The sequence below is a fragment of the Alligator mississippiensis genome, chromosome 5 (genome assembly GCF_030867095.1).
Source record: "Alligator mississippiensis isolate rAllMis1 chromosome 5, rAllMis1, whole genome shotgun sequence".
NCBI lineage: Eukaryota > Metazoa > Chordata > Crocodylia > Alligatoridae > Alligator > Alligator mississippiensis.
Genome location: NC_081828.1, coordinates 2,267,891 through 2,291,797, shown reverse-complemented (window position 1 = coordinate 2,291,797; position 23,907 = coordinate 2,267,891). Strand labels below are relative to the sequence as shown.

Below are 23,907 nucleotides of genomic sequence, written 5' to 3'. Positions count from 1 at the left end.
ACTTTCTCATGTAAGGTGTGTGGTCCAGTACCAACCTCAGTTTAATAGCATCCATATCTCTGGGTGTTCAGAAAGGGATGGGACACATGCTGGTGGTCACTACTGAGCATGGGAGTAAAGGGCACGGCCTCTGAGACGGACCGTCCTGGACCTTTGATGCTGGGGGCTGCAAGGGAGAGAGGAGCCGGGGTAAAACCCTGCTCGGCCCCAGTCGCTCGCCCTTCCAGCTGCCGCGTGACACCGGACACTGGGCAAGACAGACCCATGGTCTGACCCAGGACAGCAGTTCTCGTGTTCTTGTGAACCAGGTCCTCCATAAATGTGTGATCGGCTTAGAAAAAATCATGAGATTTAAATGAAGAAACGGCTCCGTTTCTGAGCATTCACCGTACGGTGCCCATTCATGGTTTCAAGCCTGTTTTCCCCCTTGCTGCACCCCCCCCCCCCAAAAAAAAAAAAAAAAGCCCTTATTTTTTCAATAGTTGCTGAGATTTTCCCCACTGCACAAGCCTCTGGGAACTAGGCCATTCAGAGAATGGCACCAAAACCTGTAAAAATGGGCAAAAACCTGTCTTGGACTAGCCACCTGCTCACGGCCGACAGCCTATTGCTCTCAGACCAGCACTGAAGGGGGCGGATACCCCAGACTAGCTGCGTGTCTGTGCACACCAGATCCTGGTATAGTTTTAAAGCAGTGCACAAAACCAGCGTGCAAGACTGACGGGGAAAAGCTGGGAAAATCAGGGCTATTTAGCCTGACAAGAGAAGACGGCGGGTGGAGGGGCATCGATAACAGGGTTTTTCCTGCTCAGCTTTCCCCGCCCCCCCGTTTGCATTGTGCGGTCACCTGCTGGAAGAGAGACCCCGGTGAATCGGTTGAGCTTGCAAAGAGCTTTTCTCACCCCTCTTCCCTCACCCCCTCTTCAAACAGCCCGGGTCCCGGCAAGGCTTTGAGTCGAGGGTCCCGATCCACCTGGCTTGCAAGGGGAAGCCCCGGAGGCGCAGGGGTGAGAGGGCAGACATCTGCACCGAAGTGTGGGCTGAGGACCGAAGGCGTGCTTCCTTCCCACGCGTGTTGTGCATGTTGCACGTTGAATTTCCCCCCCGCTCTCCCGACAGGTGCACGCTAGACAGGCAAGCAGACGCGCAGACAATAGAGCGGGAGGAGGAACGAGCTTCCCTCTTATCTCCTGGCTGCTCCTCATCTGCAAAAACAAAGTGTGGGGGTATTTAATGCCTAATGCACATCAGTGCAGCAAACGGTTCTGGTTGCTAGGCAACAGCAGGAAACCTCATTAGCGGCACCATTTGGGGCAAGAATGAATCCACTCGGAGGGATCGGTTTTCAGGTGTGTTCTCAGCCAGGGCGACTTTCCCAGCCTTTGCTTGCACTGCCTGGATGAGGGTCATTTGGGCTGTAATTATGCACCGTATCCTATTGGGTTTCCATTGGAACGAGGCACTTCCTGGAACAGCTGACCTCCGAGTTTCCTGAAACCGTGACAATATCCAGGGTTGAGCCCAAGAACGCGGTCTGCGGGGAGGGGAGGGCTTGCTCTTCCAGATGCAGCCTGTTCGCTCCAAGGGCTGTGGCAATAGAGGGGGTTTTCCTCCCTCCCTTCTCTTCGGTTTGCTTGGCACTAAGTTTTACATCAGCAGGAGGGGGGGGTCCGCTGGGTTCAGCATCTCCGCCTTTGCGGTCCATCTCCGGCCATCGTCTTGGGTCGTCCCTGGGCCTTTTGGCCTTGGCTTTACCGTTTTGGCCGGGCTGTGACCGAGGGCAGTCATCCGAAGGTCAGTGGTCTCAGGCTTGGTTTGAAGGGAGCTACGGGGAGAAAGACTATTGCTGGCAGGCGGGGGAGCGATCTCCACCCCTCCCTGGAGGAGAGCAGTTTTCTGGCTAAGAGTCCAGCAGAAGTTGTCTCCTATCGCTGCCGGGGCAGGGCGTAGCGTTGAACGCACCCGTTGCATAGCATCGACTAGCGACTTGTATAGGGAGACGGACCCTCTCCTCCCCGCACCGTATTCGGTTGGGGTCCCGCGGGCCTTGCATCTGAAGGGCCCGCAACCTGGCTGCTTCTGCCACGCTTTGCTTTTCCATCCCCATGTTACGTGGGGGTGGCAGCATCCCCAGTGCCCCTGATTTCCCTCTGCTTTTTGGTGCGAGGAGGGCGGTAGAGACTCCACGGTGGCGGGGAGCTTCCCCATCAAAGCTCGCGTTAGGAAAGTGCTGCTGCTTTCGAGTCGCCTCGCAAGCTCGGGGATGCTCTGGAAGGAATCGAGGTTGCTGAATCAACGCTGCTGACAGCTGCCCGCACCCCCCGAACGGGTGTTGAGCTGGGCTCGTTCCAGCCTCGTTAGGGCACGTCTCGGTGCCGGCTGAATTCCTTCTCCGTGCATCGTCAGCACTGAGTCAGCTTCCCGCCGGGACTGACCCGCAGTGACCCTGCAGGGTCTTTTGCTATTCCTGGAGAAGATCCTGTCTTCAGGCTGCTTCCCTGCAGCTTGCCGGGCCCTTCGCGCCCTTGCTTTTTCACTTCTCGACATCACCCTCTTCTTCGCGGCTGCAGATGTTCTCCCCATCATGGGGCTCTGCTTCCAGTTCGTCTTGAAACTCCAGCTGCAGCTCGCAGCTAGGGTTGCTCCAGAGGCTCGCCGCTGGTCTCTTGCTTAGGGGGTTGCAGCCTAAAATGGACCAGCGGGGAGGGGGAAAAAGACAAGGGTGAATTATTTCAAAAGCCCTCGCAGCATCTTAAGGCTCATCTGGATGCTGCTTCCTTTGTTGGGCTGACGGGGCACGCTGTTTTAGGCGTGTGGCTGTGTTCCCCGTATCGCTGGAGAGTCTGGCTGGCTTGCGATAAGCCGTGGATCTTGCATGCAGCGGGCCAATTCGCTCCGTTACGCCAGCGAGATCACTGTGCAGGCACTCCGGATTCACGTCGGAGTCGAAACCCGGCTGCGGCCGAAACGAGGGTCCGCGCGCGGGCAGGTGGCGGGGTCGAGCTGAGATCTGAATCGCTGCATTGCTCCCTGGGGCTCTCCCTGGGCTCCAGACTTGGTTTAGAAAGCAGTTTTCGGCTCTTCCTCTCCCTCCCCCAGCGCCCGGCGTTGTCTGGACGTTTTATTTTTGGAACGGAAAACCAGACTTGCTCCTTTCGGCTTTGATTGTGTTTTTTGCTGACGTGCACAAACCGGGCCCCGCGATGGCAAGAGGAGACTCGCTGGTGAAGGTCATTGAAACAAGGCTCCTGCTGCAGGCCCGAGTTGGCTCGGGATATATTTTAGAAGCAAAGGGGTTGTTGAGCTCTTAGTTTGTCAGGGCAAATTGGCTTGGAGGTCTTTATTTCCGTGCGATGTTTGGGCAGGAGCATGGATCGATGGAGGTGGCTCATTTATGACGCGCGGAGGAGTGGGAAGAAGGATTCTCAGCAAACGTCTACCCGTTCTGGGTCTGCCTGAGATGCCGTCACTTTGGCACCGCGTGGCAGGTCTGGCACACTGACGTGGCTGCTCGGAAGTGCCCGAGGGATGTTGGGAGAAGGGTGGCCTGGCCGTCTGCTGCTGCAGATGTTTGACCTCGGTATCCGTCGGGATCTGCAACTGGCCGTCCCGAATTTTTCTATCTATCCTGGAAGACTTCCTTTTCACTTGAAATAGCATCCCTCCCCCTGGGACCTGCCGTTTTGGATGGAGATGCTCTAACGCGGATTAACCCACATCTGTTCTTGGGGGAAAACCACTAAACGGCGGCGTCTCCCCTCGGCAGCGTTCCCATTTTCCTCCTCTCCGGGCAAAGGCACGTGGCCACGTTCCTGCTCTTTGCCTTCTCTCTCTCGTTATCCAGCGTTCATCGAGTTTGGTTGCTCAGATCTCGCGTCCAAATAAATGCCCTGAGAAATCTCTGGCGTGTACAGCGGAGCCAGGGCTAGGTCGACTGATTAAACAAAGGGGCAAAACAGCAGTGGATTAGAGCCTGGACAGGCTTTGAAGTGGCACGGGGAGACGAGAAATTTGTGGGTTTTCCAAGTGATATTTCAGTCGAAAAGCAGGTATTTGGCTGTGTTTTGCAGGGTTGTGTTTTTTTTTTTCCTCTCCTCCCCTTTACTTTTAATTTAAAAGGGAGAGAGACTTAATTACTGAAAGACATCTGTGGTTTTGGAAGTCTAAGAATCCGCTCCCGGTGCCAAGAGGATTTCATGCCATACTGAGGGGTTCCCCCCACCCTTAATAACAGCCTAGCTACACCATTTTCTCCTCTCCCTTGAGTTGTATGGCTTGTTTTCGCTGCATAACTCATGCCTTCCCCCTCTTTTCCCCCACTCTCCAGTATTTATTTTTACAAATCCCAGGGAGGACAAACAGATCTCTCCTTCGCCGCGTCGCCGGCTTTTCTTTGCCTTCCTTGCACCGTAGCAAAAGCCGTCCCAAGGATAGATCTTGTCATTCTGCGCTGTCGGTCGAGATATTTGCACTGCACCAGAAGCAAATGGAGCCGACTGCAGTATAGTCTGTGTACTGAATAACAATATCTTCGGGTTTTTTTCCCCTCCCCAGCCAAAATCGGTTAAGTTTTGCATCAGAGGTTAAGAGCTGGGTTTTTTTACAGAGGCAGCTGGTAAATGGCCTCCAACGTGAAGAAGAGACGGATGAGATTTCACCGGTTATCAGCTTGTAACCGTTTATTATGCCAAAGGCTGTATGTACCATAGAGCCGGCGCGTGACAGTCGGGAGCAGCCCCCAACGGCGCGCTGCTGCTGTCAGGTTTTTCTCTAAAATAACGTGGCTTCTTCCTTCGAGGGTCTTTATCTCCACCACCTTCCTTTCAACCCTGGGTAGTCCTCAGGGATCCTCCATCCTCCTTCCCCTTTCAGGCCCTTCCTGACCAGCCATGAAGGTCATGCTAACACAACGTGATGGAAAGCTTAAAAGAGAAAGAAAGACAAAAAATACACCCCAGTAGGTGACACTGGTGATTACTGGGCATAGAGGCAGAACTGGGGGATATGCTGCTAACTGGACATCACCTGGACTTTGCTGGTGGGTCTCTAGTGAGGGGAGAGCCATTAGGGTCTCCAGTTGCCTCTCTCTTGCTTGCAACTGTCTGATCCAGGGGTGTTCAACCTTTTGGCCCCGTGGGCTGGTTGAGTGGCGTGGAGCCTGTCTTTAGGCTGGATCTAGCCCACGGGCCAGAAGTGGAGCACCCCGGTCTAACCTCTGAGATGTTTGTACAGTACTGTTGGAGTGGGCTGTCCTCTGGCTTGCAAGCCGGTCGGCTGGGATGAGTTTTGTGGGTCTTTCTGGCCTCCGCGTCATGATGGGGCTGGGTGGTGGTGGGCGTTTTGTCCCCTTGATGCTACGAGAGATCATGAAAGCAGCTTTCTTCTTGGAAAAGATTCTTCCAGAGAAGACCCAGGAACTGTTTTATCCCGGTGGGATCTGAGCGTGTTTGTGATACGGATCCGCGTTGGAATTGCCATCTGGGTTGCTAAATGGTCAGCGCCTTTCTTCCACCTCCTGAACCCAACTTGCGCCATCCTTTTGTCGGTGTTGCTGCCACGTGTCCGGACACCGTGCAGTTCGCTGCTCCATAGTGGTGTGATAGCAGCAGTCTCCTTTGCACCTGTCTGGCCTTATTGGCATTGTGGTAGCAGCAAGAGGTGGTACGGAGGAGCCCACGCACGCCCTGACCCCCTGCCACTTTAGGCACGTTGCAAACCTCAGACGCACCCCGAAGGGACAGCTCCAAGCCAGACCCCTGAACGTGCTCTCGAGCCCTTCGTCTCTGATATGCCACTGGGGACGAGCCCGGAGGGGCCTCGCCAGCCAACTCCTGAGTGAGGACCACGTCGGTGGGTCTGCTCAACCCTGTGGTGCCAGGACTCAGCCCTGTCTGGGCATAGAAAAGTCCTCCCATGCCTTCACGATGCTTGACCAGTGCAAAGCAAAATAGCCTTGGGATGTCTGATCACCTAAGCTGAGGCCAAGAGGTGAAGAGATTCACCCAGGTTGGCACAGAAAACCATCAACGGGGCTGGGAAGAGACCACCTGTTCCCACCTATCTCGTCCTCATGGGATCCAAACCCCTGCCAGCAAGTATCGCCGTGCAGCTCTCCCTCCTTTCACCTGCATATCCTTTCCCGAGGAGCAACCGGTCCTGGGGAAAGGACTTGCTGGCCTGTTTCCTTTCATTTCCAATAAAGGGCTTGTCTACATGGGAAAACAGACCCGAAGAGCTGTCGTGGAGTAAGCTGTTCTCCAATAGTTATTCCCAAAGGGCTTCTCATACAGATGGATGCTCAGTTCTGGACTAATTAATGCACTCACTTATTTATTTATTTATTTTTTTGGAATAAAAAGCCAGCAGAGGGATTTATTGTCAACTTCCCAGGCAGACGAGCCCTAATGAACTACAGAATTTCAGCTTAAATATTTTTATTAAACGTTATGGTTGCAGGAAAAGGGAAAAAAGGAAAGCCTGGGGGCAACTTTACTGTGTTTTGGGGTCTCCCTAATTAAATTAAATGAAACTCTTTTTCAGCGTTCATTTTACCCTTATAAAAGTGTTTGTCTTGGGTCTGCTAGGTGAAATTCTCTTGCAAGAAGAGTCCTTATGGGGTAATGATATAAATGAACTCAGTAAAAAGTCTCCCTGAATGAAAGGGGCAGGTCAGGGAGATCTCCAGGGTTTCCAGCTCTGGAGCAGGGTGCGATTGAAGTCTGTCTAGTCCGAGACCCTGACTCCCAACCGTGGGTGGCTGACAAGGAGGTGGAGCCATACGTGGAGATAAATGGGGGCTATAGAAAATAGAGGCTACGTTTCCTTGAGTTGACTGCTTGCATCCCTACCCTGGTAGGCCTTTATCTGGAGTCAAGAAGGAAGGAGGGCTGGGTACCACGACGTGGCCAGGGGTGTTTGGCTGCTGCTAGAAGGACGGGGCTTCTCAACAGTGGCATATAGAGTGGGAACGTCGTGTCTGTTGGGCCCGGACTAGGTGGCCCTAAGGTCTCTTCCAAAACTATGAGTCTGTCCTTCAAATGGTCCTCGCTCAGGACTCGGCCTACTTAAGTCTCTACCGTTGACTCATCTTCCTCCCATGGAGATAGCCGCCGGTGCTATCTGGGTTCTGCATGCTTTCCTCCCAGAGTCCGTGTTGCACAAAGGCTCCCCTGGACGCATGACCGGGCTGGAGACCGAAAAGCCCTCTGGATACCGTCATGCTTTTCCTTTCCTTGCACGGACTGTCACTTCATTGTCTGCAGAATGTAATTATCTGACAAGCATTAAAGCCTCTCTCCTGTGTCTGCTTTGGATGAGTTGGAGAGAGGCAGAAGTCAGACCGACGGAAAAGACGAGCAGAGTCCCATCGGTACAAGTGAAGTACGGGGTAGATGGAAGTTGGGTGATCCAAAAGTATTATGAGCAGGAGTGAATCCTTAGACTGCCTGAAATATAGGCTGGGGGGCTAATGCTTATTCTGAGTGCCGTGTGGACACGATAAAAACATTAAAATCAATTTTGCCTTTTTTAAAACAAAATGGTGTTCCTTATCTGTAAATGGAGCCAGCTGGGGAGAAGTATGGAAACTTTAAACTACCAATATTGTTTCCGTTTCACAGGGTCCAAGCTCAAGTCCATTTTCCGAGGGTTTTTGTTGATATGTTTGCTTCTGCTTTTTTTTTTCTCTCCCCATGAAATATTTTAGCCAAATGTTTTGCCAAAAGCGTTATGGAAATGGCCGTCGAGATACGCTCATGGAAATATCTTGGCAAATACAGTTTTCTTAGACGTATTGATGCGTGGTTTTGGAAGTCGGGGTTTCATCGCTTTTTCGGAAAAGCCACGTCCTAAAAAGAAAGCGCGGGCTGCCTCGGAGAAACGTTGGCCCTCTTTCCCTGCAGCTCTGGACTGCCCGATTCCCTCCCGTCTGACAGGATAAACTTTTTTTTAAAGGCCAGGAAAATGTGAACGAATGGCTTTTCCACAAATTGTCAGGCTGCTATTTTAAGGTCTGGTACCTCGGGACTGATCGTGGCTGTATTGCGTCCCTTTGCATTGATAGTAGATGCTGAAAGCTCACCATTTACTGGTTCTGCATCCCAGAGCCATGTAGGCGAGGGGGAGAGAGACCTTTCATTGAAACGTATTTCAAATAGGCATCCAGAGTCTTAAAACCCTGGTGCCCTGTTGTGTCTGGAGGCCTTTGCAACAGAAAAAAATTGCTCTAGTGTTTTCCCGTTGTCAAAAAAACAAGAGAAAACGAAGAGTCGGCATTTTCCGAGGGGCCTTGAGTCCAGCAAGGGCTGCCTCCAGTTGAAAAGGTTGAGAACGGCTGGCGGGGGCAGGCGAACGCGGTCTTCTGCCATTGCAGTGCCGGGCTCCCGGCGCCTTCTGGTCGTGGCGTGCAGCTTGGTGGAGCTGCACGTTCCCAACTCGCCTGGGACGGTAACGTGAAGTTGGTGCGATTCTTCCTGTCCATCGCAGCGGAGCTAGGCCGGCTGCGACGTTTCAAGACAAGGTTTCGCAGTGTTTTTAATTCTAAATTGTTTTCCATTTACACACCGCCATATGCAGATCCGGACCCATTCCCTTCCCCTTCCTTTTCAGCCATGCTTCTAAGCTGTCACCAAGGAGCTGTGCTGGTAAGAGGCAAAATACAAGGCTTTGCCCCTGCCTGAGGCCAAGAAGAGAACAAAAGGCCCCGAGAAGTTGCCTCCCGACTGTGCCTGCCGTGTCTCTGAAAAGCAGGTCAACAATGCGGATGAATGACGGGAGAGAAAAAGACATTACCACGTTGCAAAGGAACTCCTTTCCCTTCCAGAGGGGACACAGGGACAAGAGCGTAAACCGGGAGCCGGGGACAATGGCTACAAGGAGACGATGACCGATTTAACAGGATTATGCAGACATAACTCAATTTTTATTCAGACAGAGTTGCTGGCACCGGGGGTTTTCCCCCTGATGAGCAGATCGGCGGAGCGCTGAATTTTCCTTGAGCAAAATCGAACGGTGGCTACTTAGCCGCATTTGCATCCTGCAGGTGTGACGCCATGACGGCGGCAGCCCGGGTGGCGGGCTTCGATTCGATTGTTTCTTAATAAAATTGCAAGCGCGGGGCTAATTGGGTCTGGGTTTGGGATTCCTGCTGCCTCGGACGGCGCAGAACAAAGGAGCCTCGTTACTGCTAGCGGGGGCGCAGCGGTAGTTTTTGGAAAGGGCCGTGCGTACCACGATCGGTTTTGGTGGGACCGCCGCGTTCCCTGGCAGACACGCGGATCGGTATATGAGGCCACGCGGGGAATCATGCCGTTCGGTTTCAAACGTACTGAAGACGTGCGTTCTCCAGTAGGTGTGCGTCCCTGGCATGCTAACGAGCAATTCCTGATTACAAGCCCGCGGAGGCAGATTCTCAGCCAAGCTGCTCCAGTGCAGTGGGTCGAGCCAGGCCAGTTTGTACCACTGGAAGACTGGCATTCGTGTGCCTGGGCGTCTTGCACTGGGGCAAGGTGGAAATATGGAGGTTGAACTATCTTTGGCAGCCTTGGTCAACACAGAGCACCAGAACCTGGCTGCTTGAGCTCGTTAGAGAAAATTAGGATTGGAAGGGGCCTCAGGAGGTCATCTAGTCCAACCCCCGAAGGTTGGTTTTTATTCCAGTTCTTTTCCATGGATTCAGTTTCTTTTCATGGAAATCTTCTTCTTCCAGGCTTGCAGGTTGGAGCGTCAAGTGGTTTTGCAAGACATTGACCCTTCAGACGCACCATTAATGGGAGGCAAGAGAAAGCAGGGGCAAATGCCAAAGCGCTCCTCTTGACTTGCTTGAATGCAGATAGCCCCGCTCACCGGTTCTCTGCGGGGATTTATTACGCGGAGCAGGGATTAGTTTGCTTTTGCTTTTGTTTTCATTGTCTCGGGCGTTGCGTGTCGCCGGTCTTCATCTCCTCCGAAGTGCGAAACGTATTGCAGCCCCGCAGAACTCAGACCTGATTGCATTGCACCTTTATTCCCTTGGTAGGTGAAGCCGGCTCTCCATCACAGCAAAACCTGCTGTATTTGTCCTCTCCCCATATTCCCTACGTTGTGTGAGCACCACAATGCACATGCCCCAAGCTCAGTTTGCTAGCATCCTCGTTCAGCGCACCCGGCTTGGAATGAGCAGCTCCGTTGTGCGGTCAGGATTTAGTTGAGGTTTTTTCCTTTTTAAAATTTGATTTCTATCCCTCCCCCATCCTGGCAGACATCCCTCCAAATCCATATCTTCCTAGCAGGAGATGCATCTGATTTGCACGTCTGGGCAGATTAAAAATCCATTTGTCTACAGGACAACTGATGGATGGGCTGGGTGGGGCGAGAGGGTTTTTCATTTTGGAGGAAGGAGACGCATCCCAGGTCTTATAGACAACAAAGAGCGGGGGGGTGGGACGGATGTGGGAATAATTTCGAATCGTCTGATCCTTGTTTTGTTCGAATTGTCCGAGAAAGCATCGCTGACATGGAGCCTGGGACGGCTCCCAAAGCCCGTGGACGACGGGAAATCTCCGTTTCGGGCTTCTAAATAAACAACCACCCAAAGCCTTGTCCGGATAATAGTGGGAAACGCTGGAAAATTGAGTTAATACAAGGGCATCTGTGTAAGTGAATGCCGGGGCCGGGAAAGCGGCATTGTTCTTTAACTCTACTGATGCCGGAACAGATGGGAGGCGAAGGCCACTTCACGCATTAGCTGGCGCAGATAAAGAGCAAAGCAAAGAAGGGCCCTTGTGACTGATTACAGAGGTTAACGGGAATAGAAACCAGCGGATTGACTCCTGCGTCGCAGGAGGTGCTGTGGGAGAGGAGCAGATGGCGAGGAGGGCGTCCCTCCAGCTTACTCAGCTGCTGGGAGAAGCCGACGGCCACCCCCAGCACGCACCAGTCTACCTGCCTCTCGGCAGCGTGCCGTTCTTCCCCTCCGCCACCCTCCGGATTGCACTCTTTTTGGTAGGGTGTGCAAGCATTTGTGCTCCTCCTTTGCTTGGCCCATCTGCCGATGCGTGTGCAAAGCTCACGCGTGCACAGGCTACCCGTGGAGGTCTCCGCTGGGTTGTGTTCGAGCAGCAGGGCTGCCCAACTGGTGGCTGATGTGTGGCCCTCCCCGGGCTCTCATCCAGCTGCTGGTCCCTCCATCCCTCCTCCAGTGTGGGGCCTGGGCTGTGCGGGGATTGGGACCACACGGTGCCACGATGGGGTCCTGGGGGCTTCGGCATGGAACAGCCTTGCTCAGACAGGGACGGTCTCATTTAGCGTCGGCCCCTTGCTCCTCCTGGCTGTGGGTCCCGGCGGCGTGCTCTCGAGGTCTTTGTTTGCCTGGCGAACCCTGCGGTTTGCTTTGCCGGGCGGTAACGAGGAAACCGGAGAAAACGGGGGAAGTCGATAACACGCCGCCGCGTTGCGCTGCGTCAGCATTTTTCCGGCTAGCGTCCCCCGCCATAAGGGCCGGCCGGATCACTGCCCCTCTGCATATCGAGCCTGCCTGCGTCGTGAAAAGGAATTGCTTTCAGAGGGGGAAAAGGCATGCATTTGTAGGGGCCGGCTGCTTTAATTGCATCTCTCGAGCCACCAATATTGTGTTTTGCGAGAGAGAAATTACAATTGATTCAGCGTTTTCCCCCCTCCTCGTCTCTCCTCCTTCCTTTTTTTTTTTTTCCCCCTTCACTGAAAAGACACGTTTTATCTGTGTGTGGCAACACCTGCCTAGGGCGCCTCTGTGAGTCCTGGTGAATAAAAAGAGCAGCAAGAAAAGTGGGTTTAATTGCACACATCTTCAGCGGAGTATTCCTTGCACTTAAAAGCACAAAAGGCCAGCTCTGCGCTATTTGAATGGAGCCTGGGAGGGCTGTACTGAGAAGTACTCTCCATTACTATCAGAGGCAGATGATTCACTTTGCTGGAGCATTGTCATGTGCAAATGAGTTCATGAGCCCATCTTCTTTCCAACTGCAAGGTCAGGGACACGGCAATTGTCAGCTTCAGCTGGCTGGAGCAATTGAACTCGGGTTGGGAAGCTTCCCGCACGTTTGCTAACCCAGCTTCCCAGAGCAGAGGCACCTTTTTTCTGCAAAGCATGTGCGCACATCACAAGTATTGACCGGTTTAGGTTAACGGCTGGAGAGCTGGTTGGGAAATGTGACGGGGAAGGGGTTATAAATAACACCTAGTGCTGCAATAATTATTCACCGCTCATTATAGGTTTCACACAGTGGAAAAACAAATGGTTTTTCCACTATGAGCTGCGGCGGCAGTCGGTTTGCATTCATGATAATTGCTGAGGAGCTTGGATGGGGTTGAGCTGGAAATGCCTTTCCGTTACGGCTTGGAAATTTTAAAAATATTTGGGGTCACGTTAACCCAGTTCCTATGATTTGTGCTGAGAGTTTGCAACCTACCTTGTGCACATCTGCCACCTCCCATAAATATCCCCGGAGTCTTTCCTATGTGTTTTCCAAGTCCTTGCCTGTCTGGAAGCTGAGCTGCCTTGACAGTCTTGCAGGCTGGAAAACATCTGCTTATTTGCAGGCGAGTCACCGGGCAGAGAGCTGAGCTTGCTCCGTCGCCGGCCTTAACTCTGACCACTCTTTGCCGTGGGGAGACGGGGTGCAAAGGTGAGCCCAGCCCTCCGATGCTTGGTGGGAAAGGACCGGGTTCGGTTCACTTTTGGGCTCCTCCAGGTAAAGCCACAGGATGCGGCTCATCGCTGGCACCGTCCTGCTTTCTGGCTGACTTTGCAGCTGGGTCGTGTTGCAAACACAGGCTTGGACTGAGGTTTTCTGGATGAGACGCTGGCTCGTGGGAGCGGGGGGCTGAATGCACCGAGCAGGATTTTGGAAGGGCGGTGGGGAGAGGGAGGGTGAAGCTGCATTACTGACCAGCCTCTCTTGGCTGGGCAGTGGGGGAAGAGAAATGACGGGGACTTTCTGGAAGCGTTGTGTATTGGCTTCCCCTCATATGGCCGGTATTGATCTTGCAAGGCGCTTTCCCAGAATACGAGCCTCGGCACTAGGAAATCACTTGATGTTTTAATGTACAGGCATAGGTATCGGTTTCCTTCCCCCATCCTGTCGTTTCAAGCGGGTGGCACCTGGGGCAGCGAGACACATGAGGTTAGTCTTGCCCCGAGGAAGTCACGGCTTTCTCCACGTCCATCCGTGCTTCCCGGCAGGTCCAGCCAAGGCTGAAGCGCCGTGGGCAGGTGCCAGGGTCAGCATCTCTCCCTCCGCACGCTGTTGTTCCCTGAGACGGGAAGCAAACAAAGCCGTGGAGGGACGCGGCCCTCCGCTGCACACGTGTCGTGAATCTGAGTCCCAGCGCGGGTCGTTTCTCGGGGCTGGCGGCTGGGGTGTCGGGAGATCCTTGTAGGGGTGCCATGGGGTGCTCTCCTCTATCGGCGCTGTTAGGTGTGCAAACGCCTACTCTCGATTCACAAACTCAACCCAGCGTCCAAGCCGCGCTGACCTGTTGCGGGTCCCGCGTTCTTCACAAGGAAAGAATCGCTCTGTCCTTTTTCTGCAGTCAACAAAAACGAGCAAAGGCTAAGAACTGGCATTTTTTGAGCGTGTTTTGAGTCTAACGAGGGGAGCTGCATATCTAAGTCAGTTGAGGTTAGTCAGTAAGAGCCTCCATGAGTTTTTGCAACCAAGCTGGGGCACGCAGGTGTGACGGGATGAGCCTGAGTTATGCCATTTCTTGGCCTGAAATTTCTCCCAGCCTATAGGCAAATTCATTTTGGAAAGTCTGAGCAAAATCAGTTGAATCTTTTAGCCTAAAAACATACAGTTACCCTATGTTCTGCTTGGAAATGTTGCACTTTTTTTTCACAATTTGCTGAAGCTGGAAACTTCTGAATTTTTTGGTGCGTTTATTTGCCTCCATAGCTCGATGCAACTCCAGCCTGAACAAAGAATCAGTTAGACGTACAGGCCTTTACTTTTGATAAAGGTGCAGATGTGAAGTTTTTTTTATGTTTTATGATTTTAAACGGCTTGAGCATGGATTCCACAATTAGGGGTGTGTTTGTAAAGGTCCTGCCAGATTTGGCATTTGGGACTTTGCACCTACTAAACTAGGGTACGTCCAGCTTCGTTTTTGAGACCTCTGGATTAAGGTGGGTTGGCGCTGGCTTTGTGGTTCGCAGCCTGGAACGAGTTGGGTTACGGGCACCTGGGTTTGCTGTGCTCTGGTTTAGGACTCCAGCAATACGTGAAGACCCATTTGGCTGAATAGATCAACAACATGCATGTCTGTTATGCACGTGCATTGACACTTTGGTTGTCTTGTCTTCATTTTGGACTTGGCTGGCTGTGTGTGGCTACATGGTAGTTGGACTTCATGGCTCAGTGACACCCTGATTTAGAGAAGACCGAGGGGGACTGAATAGCAGCGTTCACCTCCCTGCAGGGGGGCTGCAAAGAGGATGGAGCTGGGCTGCTCTCAGTGGGGGCAGACGACAGGACAAGGAGCAATGGGCTCAGGCTGCAGCAAGGGATGTTGAGGTTAGTTATTAGAAAAGGCTCTCACTAGGAGGGTGGTGAAGCACTGCAGTGGGTTCCCTAGAGAGGTGGTGGAGTCTCCTTGGTGGTTTTTAAGACCTGACTATACAAAGCCTTGGCTGGGATGATGGAGTTGGGGCTGGTCCTGCTTGGAGCAGGGGTTGGACTGGATGCGACTCCTGAGCTCCCTTCCCACCCTCGTAGTCTGCGATTCTGTGACTCTTCAAGAGTATGCACGAGTCCAGCCAAGTTTTGCAGAGGAGATTTGCTATGGCTCAAAGGCTGGCCGGTTCCTAAGCTCTGCAGAGGAGAATGCCTCCAGTGGCCTTTGCAAAGCTCTGGGCCCAAGGCATTTTTGAGCATCCTTGGTGGACTTGACTGATGGATTGACTCAGTCAAGACGTCAGGACCTACGAGCTGTTGTTGGAGGTTGCACGACGAAGGAAGCTGCAGTGGTTTGGACACATCACGAGAACATCACCCTTGCCAACAGCATCGTGCAGGGCGCAGGGGAGGGAAAGAGAAAAAGATGGACCCAAGAAGAGCTGGGAACCGATATCAAGGACTGGATGGGACTTCAAGTGGCAGAGTGCACGAAGCTAGCCGAGCACAGGGCAGAGTGCAGGAGGGTTGATACAACATCTGGGTGCCCCGATGGTCACAGCAACCTCAGGACTGACTGGACTTGCCTTGTGACATCCCCACGCCAAATAGATCTTTATTGGAGGGAGAGGCTGGGCTCCACATTAATCAGAAATTAAATACCGGGTTAGCATCAGCATAACGCAAAAGCCGAAACGTCGAGAACTTGAGATTGGGACGTAACGACGGACGATTCTGTCTTGTGTTGTCTGTAATATTTTGCCCCTCTTTTCGGTTTCCCGCGTGACCCTTGTGAGAGTCGTGCCGTTTGCTAACAAAGGGGCCATTCTCCTGCCACCTCTCCTATGCGTTGGACAACAAGCTCCTTCCCCGTTCGTCTTTGTGGCTGCTTCTCAGGATCTGCTGACCAGCACCAAGTGGACAGGTCTCCATTTTCATAGGAGGCCAAAGATGCCCCTTTAACTAGGCAGCAAGGCTTCTCTTTGGAAGCAGAGAGCGAACGACTCGGCCTTGTGCCGTGGCTGGTGTCATGATTGTGATATAGAAATCATGAAGTCTTAGAGAAGTGGGCTGGAAGGGACTTCCAGAGGTCAACCCCCTGCCTAAGGCAGGATCAGCCCTGTCCAAACCGTGCTGGACAGATCCATCGTCAACCCTGACACGGGACATCACGGGGGAAGCCAGGGGACCAGGGGAGCCCGCGCCCTTCTGTTGTAGGAGGTTGTTAATATGCTGGGAGACATCCTCCTGTGTGCCAGGCCCTGTTGGTGTGCATGGTGGGTGCTCGGTGTATGCTCTTGCATGCATTCAGTCTGCACCGCTTGGACCGGCGCCTGTTGAACAAAGCCACCCGACTTGTCACCTGCTGGGGACAGGTGAGCTTTGCTGCCCAGGCGGCTGTCTTCAGGCTTGTGCCCTTGTTCAAGGAACATCAGGAGTCCCTCTCTCTTCCCAACTCATTGCACATGCAAATAGCTCCTGGAGAAAGGAGCATTGCCAGATGGGTTTTGGCCCCGCCAGGTTCTCACTTCACACGTCATTACCCGTTCTGCAACCTCGTGGAGACCTGGTAGAGCGGGTCTGTGCATTTGGACCTTGCACTTTGCATTTTATCAGCTGGGAAATAGCCCTCATATTTCAAGCCCTTGTATGACCATTGTGATGGGGGTAGGTTGTGAGAGAAGCTGGAGCTGTTTCTTAGGCACAGGGAAGCTTGGATGGAACAAGACCTTAATTACAACTAAGAGGTTTGCTGCTTTTTTTGTGATTTTTCCAATCCTGGCACTGTCAGTTTGCTGGCAGCAAATCAGACAGCAAGTTAGTTTATATTGAATGCATGCTAGGAAGAGAAGATAGAGTCCCAGATAAGCATCCAACTGTAGGAACTTCTGAAATTGAGCTGCGGGAGGGGGGAGCGCGTGGGGATAGTGCAGATTATTAGGTCTTTTCTGTGTTACTTCATCCGGATTGAAGCAACAAAGGAAGAAATAAAACAAGTTTTTTTTTGATGCCTCTCTGCTTTCCCCCCCTCCGTGTAATCCAGCCCCTGCATGTTCAGCAAGGCGAGGGGGTTGTACCACGCACCACCGCCACATATGCCCAGCAGTCATCCTTAGCCACGCGGTGCAAGGCAGGGGCTCACGTTCTCCTTCTTGCTTTGATCAGGAGGCATTTATGGCATGGAGCCGGGGGGTAATAGGGTGTGTTTGCTCTGAGGTTAATGGGGTGTTTTCCCTACAAGTGGGTGTCATGCTGTTGTATTGGTAGAGACGTTGTACTTGAGAGCCAAGGCATGAGTCGTTAGGAAATGAATCATAGCATCGTAGAGAACTAGCGTTGGCAGGTCATAAAATGGGGGTGGGAAGGGACCTCAGGAGTCGCATCCAGTCCAACCCCTGCTCCAAGCAGGACCGGCCCCAACTACAGCATCCCAGACACGGCTTTATCTACCCAGGTCCAAAGATGGAGACTGCACCACCTCCCCGGGAGCCTGTTCCAGTGCTGCACCACCCTCCTAGTGAGGAAGTTTTTCCTAATATCCAACCCAAATTTCCTTTGCTGCAACTTGAGCCCATTGCTCCTTGTCCTGTCATCTGCCCCCACTGAGACCAGCCCAGCTCCATCCTCTTTGCACCCCCTGGCAGGGAGCTGAAGGCTGCTATTCAATCCCCCTCGGTCTTCTCTAAATCGGGGAGATGTCAATGAGCTGGGAAGCCCAGGTTGACTAGCTCGGCGCTACCTGAATAGGGCCTTTGCATCAGCTGGTGGCCAAACTGTTGGGAGAGGTTGCATCTCCCAGGGCAGAGAGGGCTTCCAGGCAGGTGGGCCCAGGTCGAAGCAGGGACTGGGCTCCTCCTGCCTGGTGATGCCCGAGCTCAGCCTCGCACCTGGCAGAGCTACCGGTCCTTGTACCTGGCAGCCTGTTTGGGCATGGGCATGCCCCAGGAGGAGCAATGACCCGGCCCACTCGGCTCACCCCGACGGCTGTTGTGTGGGCTCGTAGAAGTAAATCTATGCCGAATACAAGGGAGCCGTATATTAATACTATTACAGCACTCCCTAATGTCGTTATAGCTTAGGGTTATCTGCATCTTCATACACATTTTGATGAGTTTATAAGTGTTAGAAATGATGATTTTTAAACCGAAACTTTATTTAAAGCCTGGCTGGGTGCAAAATTAATTTTCAAGTGTTAAAATAGAAATATTTTACCAGTCTTACAATTATAGTAGCATAGATTTAAAAAAAAAAAATGCTGCTGCACTCAGATGCTTTTTGTGCACCTGTCACTTTAAAAAGCTTGGTTTTTAAGGATGAATCTGTTGAAATGCAGGTTGTTCCTAATCCGAGAATCGACCGTGAACTATGTGCATTTCAATAAATTCGTCCTAAAAAAAATCTTGCCTTCCAGTTTCCTGCTCCCAGCCTGGATCCAGCATCTGCCCAAAGCAAGGAGCGTGTGCATGCCTCTGGATTTATGCCCCGGAGCAGGGGTCGCAGCCCCGGAAAGGGATTTTAGGGCAGCCTCGAGAGCCCGTCGCTTGTCCCGACGAGTTTTTATGACTTTGCTTCAAATCCGTTTAAAAAAGGAAACGGGGCGGCGCTTGGCCTCGCAGCCAGCTGCCTCTTAAGCCCGTGGTAGAAGAGAGATGCTCCGGCATGGATCCGTCACGTTTCTGTGGGGCAGCTCTTGTAGGAGGGATCCACGTGGGGCTGCGATCTAGTAACCGTAACACTTCTCATCCAGATCCCCACCCGGGTGCGGCCGAGGCGTAAGCTGCCCGCCAGCGCTGCAGTGAGAAGGGGAGGGAGCCGGGGCCCACCTGGCTTCCTCCTTGTTTTTGAAGTTAAATATTACCGAATTAGATGCTTTATCAAGCCCGCGGGGACGGAGCTTGAGCAGATCCAAATGGCTGAGCCCGCAAAGATCTGTCGAGCAGGTCTGCATTTCCCCCCTTCCCCTCCCTCCTTCTAAAGTGAAAGCAGACCTTGACACTTAATCAGATTTGAATGTGGTTTTTGGCGCTGCTTGAAAGGGACTGGCAGCGAATAGCTAGGTTTGATGCCATTTATTAAAAACCTCTGGTAGAATTTGTCTCGGGAAGCCTTTGTGAGGGCTGGCAAACGCACAAGGGTTTGATGCAGTTAACGTATTTTCATCTCTTTTTTTCTTCCTCTCTCCCCTCCCTTTTCTCTCCTCTCATTAATTGTAACCCTTTCAGCCGGAGGGCTGACTCTGGAGAGGCTCCTGTTGACGTGGGGTCTTGATTGGGCTCTGGTGATGCCGGCCAAGTGCACATCTCCTTGGGGAGGGGGCAGTCTTGCAGCCACGTGGGGCTGGTAGCCAGGTCCCCGGGCTCCGACACAGCCCGACCTATACGACCGCAGTCAAGGGAATTAACCTGCTGGCGGTGCCGCCTTCTCATTAGAAATTAACCCCCCCCCCCCCCAAAAAAAAAAAAAACAACCCAGCAGCAGAGCTCCCTGGGCAAACAAGATACTTGTTCTGCCCTCCGCCCACAACCTCCTCCACACTTCCCGCTGAAGCAGGTGAGGATTTGGGGCTAGGGTTTCTACAAGTGACTGGTGATTTTGGTTGTCTTGATTCTCGGGGGCCCAGCTCGAAGCCTCTCCAATAAGCGCTGTTGGAAGGCAGGTGTTTGGAAAGCTCACTTTCAAGTGTCCGTTCCTTCCTCCGCAACTTCTTGCCTCTCTTGGGTAAAGCTTCTTTCTCCTTCCTGGGATCTCCCCACTCTGCAGTTGTTTGGGACCGATCTCTTCTTGGACTCCGCTTGGGTGCGTCTACATGTGCAATTAATGCTATTTGGCTTTACTGTGCAGTAAGCACCTGCACGTGTAGATGGTGACACTTTACTGTGCAGTAGACTAATTTACTGTGCATTAAGCACCTGCACGTGCAGATGGTGACACATTACTGTGCAGTAGACTAATTTACTGTGCAGTAAGCACCTGCACGTGTAGATGGTGACACATTACTGTGCAGTAGATTAGTCTTGTGTAGACACTGACTAATTCTTCCTCATTGTCTTTTTAAACTAGGAAGGAAATTCCTAGCTGTCAGATGTATTTGCTAAGTGCTGCGTTGGCCTCTGGTGCCTCGATCGCAAATAATAAGGAAGATGTATTCCTGTGCTCTTGGCTCCTTGGACTGGCAGTGCAAACTGCCGGGTGTTAAAGCCGGGCAGGGCTTTTCCCAGTTGACCCAGGAGCTACGCTCCAGTTTGCAGGTGTGCGTGTCGGTGCGGCAGTGCAGCAGGGTTTGTTAAATGCAGCTGCTGGTGGGCTGAAGTAGCATGGTGGGAGCTGCAGAGCAGATGGTCCCCTGACGGTTTGCTCCCTGGCTCTGAAGGGTTATTGGACTTTGTGGAAGGACCGGATATGAGCAAAGAGCTTGCAGCGAAGCAGGAGACTTCATTGAGTTCTTGGAAGAGATCTCGCTCTCCGAACTCTGGTTCGGCTCCAGTATCCAGTCAACACCTTTGCCGTTTGCTCCCACTGTTTTGGAGCGCTTGCGTTCGCTGCTGCGTCCGAAAGTGTGTTGGGGGAGTGAACGGGGATACGGCAGGGGTTTAAAATATATCCTTGATCAAGAACCAGCCGTTAGCAGGACCCACCTGGGGCGGGCTCTGCAGCAGCAGGCCATTTGAACGGGTGAGATGATACACGGGGCAGGCATTCGTCCTGCGTGAGAGTCTTCAGGATTGGGCCTTGTGCTCTTCGATTAATTAGATGATGGCTGGGAGAGGGGCCTGGCAGCAATAGCTTTTGTAGTCTTATAGACTTGGTGGTTAAATAGGCTGGCTAAAGGGCCCCGATGTGTGTGCATGTGTGTGTGTGTAAAGCTCCCATGTCCTCCCGATCGTTTTGAGGTGTAGTCACCCAGTGGGTGTCAGAACAGAGCTCTGCACGTAGCTCTCCAGCGTGAGCACAGCCCCTGGTGTGCGACTGGGCGTGTTATGGATCCCCAGGCGGCCGAGGGTTGCAAAAAGCAGTGCGTGCTTCGTTCTGTAGCAGCCTCTTCCTCTTTGCTCTCTGAGATTGGCCAGCGTGGGACGTGACGCCGAAGCGGGGCTGAGATGGGTATGCATGCGGCCAGTCCTCCGGTCTCTTGGCCTGGAGCTGTGCGCTGGTGGCGGCACTGCTCTCCTAGAATGAGGCAGGAGGATCTAGTACGTAGACAGTTCCCATTAAACACTTAGATTTCAGGCCACGTAATTCTCACCATCAGCCTGCACGTGCCCACATGGTATTAATGCCGTCGGTGTTGCAGAGCTTGCACGCGTTGCCGTCCATTTGCAGGCTTGTTAACCTTATCTCTTTTTCTCCCTCTTTTTCCATGCCCCAGGTTTCCACCTGAGCGGGACTGTCACGGAGCCCGCCACTGCGACGGAGCCAGAGATGACCTACAAAGTGGCCATCAGCTTCGACCGCTGCAAAATCACCTCGGTGACATGCGGCTGCGGGAACAAGGACATTTTTTATTGTGCCCACGTGGTGGCCCTCTCCCTGTACAGGATCCGCAAGCCCGACCAGGTCAAACTCCGTCTTCCCATCTCAGAGACCCTTTTCCAGATGAACAGGGACCAGCTCCAAAAGTTCGTTCAGTATTTAATCACGGCTCATCACACCGAGGTGCTGCCCACCGCCCAGAAGCTGGCGGATGAAATCCTGTCCTCCAACTCCGAGATCAACCAAGTGCACGGTAACTCGCGTCCTTTGTGCCGTGACTTTTAAACGCCGAGGCCCTTTCGGCTGGAGGCTGGCGATGGCCACTCCACAGTCGTGGACGTGGCCCTTCATTTGGGTCCTGCCTAGGGAGAATTAAAAGGGGGGGAAACAAAACTGATGTAAAAGTATCACGGTGGCATTTGCATTGTGCGAGCTGCTTCGGTCTCTGTTGTCACTCACGTGTTTATTTGCAGAAGAGCGGATCCAACGGGCAAGGGGCTGACGCGTAGGAGCAGCCGACGTGTGGCAAAAGGCAAAATAAATGAGGACGTGGATTTGGAGGTGGCAGGGGGGATAGGAGGGGAAATGCCTCTCTTCATCTCCTAGGGGAAGTTCGTTGCGGGTTGAAGCACAGGGAGGAAGCTGGGGATCGTGCACCGTTCTGGCTTCCCGTGGGGTTTGGGAGCCTTGCTTGAATGAGAGAGATCCTGGGAAAATGCTCTCGCCCGTTCTCCGTCCCCAGAGCAGCACCTGGGGAACGGCGCCTCTGGCGAGTGGGCAAAGGTGATGCTGTGTTTGAAGTGCCAGGCTCCAGATGTTGCTCAAACAGCTGGAGCTGGACCTGGACCTTCCTACCTAGTAACTTGCCAATAGAGAGATGGGACTAGCGGTCCTGAGCCTTGCAGCAGAGATGGGCATTTGTGCGCTGGTTTGTCGTGTGCTTCGCAGTCCTTCTAGGCAGGGGTGTTCAAGGTCTGATCCAGCCTGGGGAGCTGTGGCATCTGGCCTGTGGGGCTCCCCATGGCTCGGGGAATTTGGTGATGGGGGAGCAATGGCCGTTAATACGGCCACCCTCGCCCGCGGCCGAATTCCCAGCCACGCGTGGCAGGTCGGAGATGGGCCATGCCCCCTTCCCTCTGCATGACGAGGACGGGGTTGTGCCACGCTCCCGTCCCTTCACGTGGCCAGATGGGGCCGTGCCCACCCTGAGCGCTGCATCCGGACCCCCAGCCGGATCCATCCCATGGACAGACCTGGTATTGTCCATCCAGCCCGCCAGGCAAACAGCTTGAGCACCGCTGCTCCTCGGGAAGGTGATCTCAGGGGTGAGTTAGAGGAACTGCCACTTCGGGCCAGGTGCCAGGGCTCGGAGCCGGGGTCTCGTTTGCTCTGAGTTCAGCAGGAGGCGAAGCGCAGAGTGTCTGCAGCTCCGTTGGACATCACCGAGCCAGGGCTCTCCGGGGCAGGCCCGCTGGTCTCAATGCCCGCTCCTCCAGCTGGACAATGGAGACGGTCCCGATTTTGTCCGGAGGCACACGGCTGTTTCAGGACTAAGAAGCGTGTCTAAAGTTCTCCAAAGATGAAAAGCCCCAGGCTGGGGTTAAGTAGACCCCAAAGGCGGATCAAAGGTGGCGCAGGGACCCGACTAAATGGGATTAGACAGCTCAGGATCCAGTCTGGGCGGCTTCTTAGAGCTGCTTTCTCCAGAGGAGAGAGAAGTGGAGCTCTTAAGCCCTCTCAGTGGGGCTCCTTGCTGTAGAGCTGGCAAGTGACCTCCGAAATGGCATCAGCGGAGAGTCTTGTGATGTTATTTCCAATGAGCGTCTCGGAAGTTAGTTTGAACCGTTCTCTTTAAAAATCCTGCCACCAAAGCAGCGGGCACCCTCTACGCTGCGGGGTGCCCTTCGGAAACTATTCTGCTTACTTTCTCCAGAGACCAGCCAGAGACGGCTGAACCTGGTGAGCTTTCGGCCCTGGAGGCGATGTCAGGGGCGGGCGTCCTGGGGCAGATCCAGGTGCTGAACCAGCGGACGCCTCCCACCTCCCCATTGTTTCAGAGTCCTGTGCCCCTTCCCTTCTCCATGCCCAATCTGCTGCTCTGCTTTCAGCTCCATGCTCCCCGCTTGACCTGCTGCTCTGTTTTCTTCTCAATGCCCTGTAGTCTCTAACCAATTTGCTGCTCTGCTTCCCGCTCAATGCCCCACGCTCCTTGCCTGATCTGCTGCTCTGCTTTTTGCACTGTGCTCCCTGCCTGATCTACTGCTCTGCTTGTCCTGCTCAGTGCTCTTGAACATAATGGTTGGAGATGTTTCCTCTGGCATCTCTAACCCAATAAATGGAGGTCAGGAGGATACTGAACAGCGGGTAGATCACTAGAGAGACCTGGTTCAACGCACTCTCTACAGCATCCACTTCTGCAAATGTCAGGGACAGGATGCTGGGCTAGATGGACCATTGGTCTGGCCCAGCCTGGCCCTGCTGATGTTCTTATTCAGTTCATAGCTCAACAAAATGGGACAAGCCACAAAGCTGTTGCACAAAATAGGTGCAATTGCTGGGATCGCAGATCAGATCCCATCTCGCCTTTGATTGGACATTCATCCTGGGGTAGGATCCCCTGGGAGGCAAATCCAGGTTCCAGTCAGCCCGATCCAACCACCAAGTTGCCTTCCCTGGTTCCAAGGCTTGAAAGTCTTAGGAGCCAGATGTTGACTGTTCCCGGGGTAGGGGGAAGACAGGATGCAAAGAAGTGTGATCCCACTGCAGAGGATCTGGAGGACAGGATCATGCGGGAAAGGATCTGTTCAAG

At 53.2% G+C, this 23,907-nt stretch overlaps 1 protein-coding gene across 1 annotated transcript in view; it reads left to right on the top strand.

The window, feature by feature from the left end:
- ZSWIM5 (zinc finger SWIM-type containing 5) overlaps nucleotides 1-23,907 on the top strand; it is a 121,107-nt gene that overhangs the window by 74,740 nt on the left and 22,460 nt on the right. The window contains exon 2 of the mRNA XM_019489443.2: nucleotides 20,995-21,351. Coding sequence (XP_019344988.2) covers nucleotides 20,995-21,351 — 357 coding nt within the window. The remainder of the gene's footprint in view (nucleotides 1-20,994; nucleotides 21,352-23,907) is intronic.